The sequence below is a fragment of the Paramisgurnus dabryanus genome, chromosome 13 (assembly GCF_030506205.2).
Source record: "Paramisgurnus dabryanus chromosome 13, PD_genome_1.1, whole genome shotgun sequence".
NCBI lineage: Eukaryota > Metazoa > Chordata > Actinopteri > Cypriniformes > Cobitidae > Paramisgurnus > Paramisgurnus dabryanus.
The window spans coordinates 5,532,702-5,536,126 of record NC_133349.1 but is presented as its reverse complement, the minus strand read 5'-3'; the positions used below and the strand labels follow the sequence as shown (position 1 = coordinate 5,536,126).

The following is a 3,425-nucleotide window of genomic DNA, read 5'->3' as shown; positions in this document are numbered from 1 at the left end:
AAAGATATGAAAAAAAAAAAATTTGACACACGATTTTTTGATAAGACTGGCACATTTATTTTGTTGGCAGACAGCAAACTTTCCCGTGTAGCTTATTTAAAACAACAACAAGAATTACGCTAACGTTAGGGGTTTTCATATCATAAGAGCTGAGGGGTTAGTTGTAACACAGAGTTACAATTAACCCCGCTGGGTCAAAATATTTTCAAGCCCACCAAAAAAGTTGCCAAGAGCTGCAGACAGATTTCAAAACAATGCTATGTTTTAGTCAACAAGACACTGATTAATATGACATAGCATTGGATTTGGTATCTTACACACCCAACTTAAAAACCGAAAAAAAAAACATATGATGAAAAAATTTACTTACATGCCACCAAAACACTCTTTCATCAATAACTCTCTGGAAAAACATTATACATTTCTAATAATTTGTGAGAGATCATCTTTTGGCAGCGTGAAAAAAATACGAGAAAAACAAAACGCTCAACCTTGTGCAACAATGTTAACAGTCTAACCCTGCATTAGTTTTTGCCCTGCGCACCCCTACTTTTAAAGGGCACCTATTATGCAAAATCCACTTTTGCAAGGTGTTTCAAACCACCCTACGATGAAAAAAATCTACCCGCTCCTTGTTTTTTAATCCCCATTAAGTCTCATTAGACATGCTGTTTTGATTCCTTATCAATGTGAGGTCACTTTGATAAAGCCCCGCCCACTTACAGCATTACTAGGTTCCACCCTCAGCGAATTGTATTCTGTCCACTAGACACTATTGAATCAGACTGTATTAATCCAATCTATTTGAACTGAAAGCACTCACTGTCTGTTTGTAAGGAAGTGAGGAGCTATAGCTTATTTGCATTTAAAGGTACAGATATTAAAACAGTGTGTTTTTGTTCCCATTCAAATATGGGCAGTTTGGACAAGATATCATAAACGATCTGTGCGGTATTTTGAGCTGAACTTTCTTGAAATAGGTGTCCTTTAAGTTTCTCCTCCTGTTTATGTGTAAGTTGTAGGCCTATGTTTGTTTGTTGTATCTTATATTCCTGGATTTACTTGATCCTTGCATGTAAATAACCAGCCAGCATAAATATGTCAACTTTCAAGCCCTTTTATTATTTCAAACATACATAAACATGAACATATTGTGTCAAAAGAAAGAATGGTGGATCCTGTTTACTTGGGGGGCATGATGGCTTTGGTCTTTTCGACCACAAACTTGAGCATATCATCAACTTGGCTCTGCACCAATTCACTCAGAGGGGCGACCTGAGCCTGGACGGAGGCGGCCAGTGGTTTGATTTGGTCTTCGATGTTGGACAGAGGCTTCAGCTGCTCCTGGAGCTTCTCAACCATAGGCTGGAACTGAGCTCTGCTCTCCTCAAAGTAAGCCCTAAAAACACAAAACGCAGAATTAATCTCCATTCATTTATGTTTAATATTAACCAATCACAGGTCAGATTTCACTACACCGGCAAAAATAAAAGGCCACTGGGCAGTAGCCTTTAAAACGGTCCTAATATGTAACATTTAGGTACAGATATGTATGCTTTTGCTAGCAGTGTTGGGGGTAACGCATAACAATTAACACACATTACGTAATAATATTTTCTGAAGTAACAAGTAAAGTAACGCATTACTTTATAAATGTACACATTAAAACACAACGTACCGAATAAAACTGAACGTAGTCACGGAATAACGCACTTTATGCGTGCGCGCCTTAGCGGGAACAGTTTTGATTCCGAAACTGAGATGGCAGGCCAAAGCTTGATATTTTTGCGATAGAAATGTGCAATTTCTGAACTTCTCAGTCATAAAAACATGTGCAAAGCCTGAACAAGATCAAGCCTTAGCCAAGTAAGAAAATGTAACTTAAAAATAACGGAAGCATTACTTTTCATGAAAAGTAACTAAGTAACGCAATTAGTGACTTTTTTGGTAAGTAACCTAATATTGTAATGCATTCCTTTTAAAAGTAACTTTCCCCAACACTGTTTGCTACCAGTATGCAACTATGAGGACTTACTTGGCCTTGTTGGCCATCTCGGGGGCCTCAACGTTTTTCAGGTTGTCCACGAGGTCCTGAAAGTACTTGGCGATCTTTTCCAGCTCGGCTGAAGCGTCTCTCTTGACCAGAGATGCTGACTCTGAACCTGGAACAGAAACAAAGGTGTTGAACAATACAGTCTTGCATCTTAAATATCTTTACTCTCACTACTGTACCTCCAGTACAATCAAATGAAAAGAAAATATCTTTATAAATGTTTATATATGTTGTAACTAAAGTATATTATATCCACAGATACACAACACGTCCTGAGATTATGGTAGTTAGCAGTGTAAACTCTTACCGATGGCCAGAGCAACAACAAGGACGGCGATGAGAGAGAATTTCATGCTTGCTGCTGGGTGAGACTTTTCTGTGAAATAAAGCATATATATTTCAGTTATAATAATCAATTTTATACATTTCCTTTTCTAAAAGTTTCCCATTTTGTTCCTTAAAAAGCCTATAAGCTTTGCTCGCAGTGGTCGTGTGAAGACTTACCTGAAGTCCAGGAGTTTGTAGACCTGAAGATGCTTTTTGCTTTGAGGATCCGTAAGCTTTTATAGTCCTTTGCCAAAAAGGATTTCAGCCGTACAAAGGGTGATCTTGTGTTGATGAAATCATCTATACACACTGAACCTTTAGGCTTTAGCTGACACTGAAGCGATCAACTCAAAGTTCAAAACTAATCTCATTTTGTGCTGGATTTGTGCATTTTTCTTTAGTTTTTCAATCACCAGATGACTTCATCAGTTTGATTTGGCCACATTCCAGAAGACAGAATGTCTTACGCATACAGTGAGTAATCAAAATACTGTGTTTATTTACACTGCCCTCTGCTGACAGGCTAAACAACTTTATAAATAAATAACTTTTTGACTCTTAAAACACAGAAAAAAAAGAAGAATTTAAAAAGAAAATAGATGTAACTTTAATTGCTGTTGTTGTTATGTAGAGTTTTTTATATGGCAAAACAAAATCTCTGGTCAAACATATGTTTTAAAAAAAAAAAAATTATAACATATTTACTTTTAACCTTCATATATCAACATATATTTAAAAATGTATTTCAGGGAGAACAATACATTTCAAATTTTACAACCCATACAGCAAAAAATAAAATGTTTCCTGGCCAAAATTTACTTTACATATATGCACTGCAAAAAAGATTTTTTTAAATTTTTTAAATGTCTTAGTATTTTTGTCTTGTTTTCAGTAAAAAAAATATCTAAGTATTCTTAAATGAAGATGCTTTTTCTTGATGAGCAAAACGACCCAAGAAAATAAGTCTAGTTTTAAGACCAAAATAATCAAATTTACAGTAAGTGATTTTGTGCATAAAGCCAGCAAAAAAAATCTGCCAATGGGG

The 3,425-nt window shown here is 35.9% G+C and overlaps 1 protein-coding gene across 1 annotated transcript; it reads right to left on the bottom strand.

Annotated features, from left to right (window-relative positions):
* Positions 1-1,101: 1,101 nt before the first annotated feature.
* LOC135789150 (uncharacterized) lies at positions 1,102-2,816 on the bottom strand. The gene is made up of 4 exons (XM_065298826.2): positions 2,558-2,816; positions 2,361-2,429; positions 2,036-2,162; positions 1,102-1,399 (listed from the first exon to the last, which is right to left on the bottom strand). Exons 2-4 carry the CDS (start codon positions 2,404-2,406, stop codon positions 1,183-1,185), a joined length of 390 nt encoding a protein of 129 aa, XP_065154898.1. The 5' UTR covers positions 2,407-2,429; positions 2,558-2,816; the 3' UTR covers positions 1,102-1,182.
* Positions 2,817-3,425: the final 609 nt, after the last annotated feature.

Bases quoted from the DNA above. Each gene is read 5' to 3' on its own strand.
- LOC135789150 (XM_065298826.2), bottom strand. From the start codon at position 2,406: ATGAAATTCTCTCTCATCGCCGTCCTTGTTGTTGCTCTGGCCATCG. The intron at 2,163-2,360 runs GTAAGAGTTTAC...TTTCTGTTCCAG, and splicing joins TGTTGTTGCTCTGGCCATCG to GTTCAGAGTCAGCATCTCTG. The intron at 1,400-2,035 runs GTAAGTCCTCAT...TTGTGTTTTTAG, and splicing joins GAGATGGCCAACAAGGCCAA to GGCTTACTTTGAGGAGAGCA.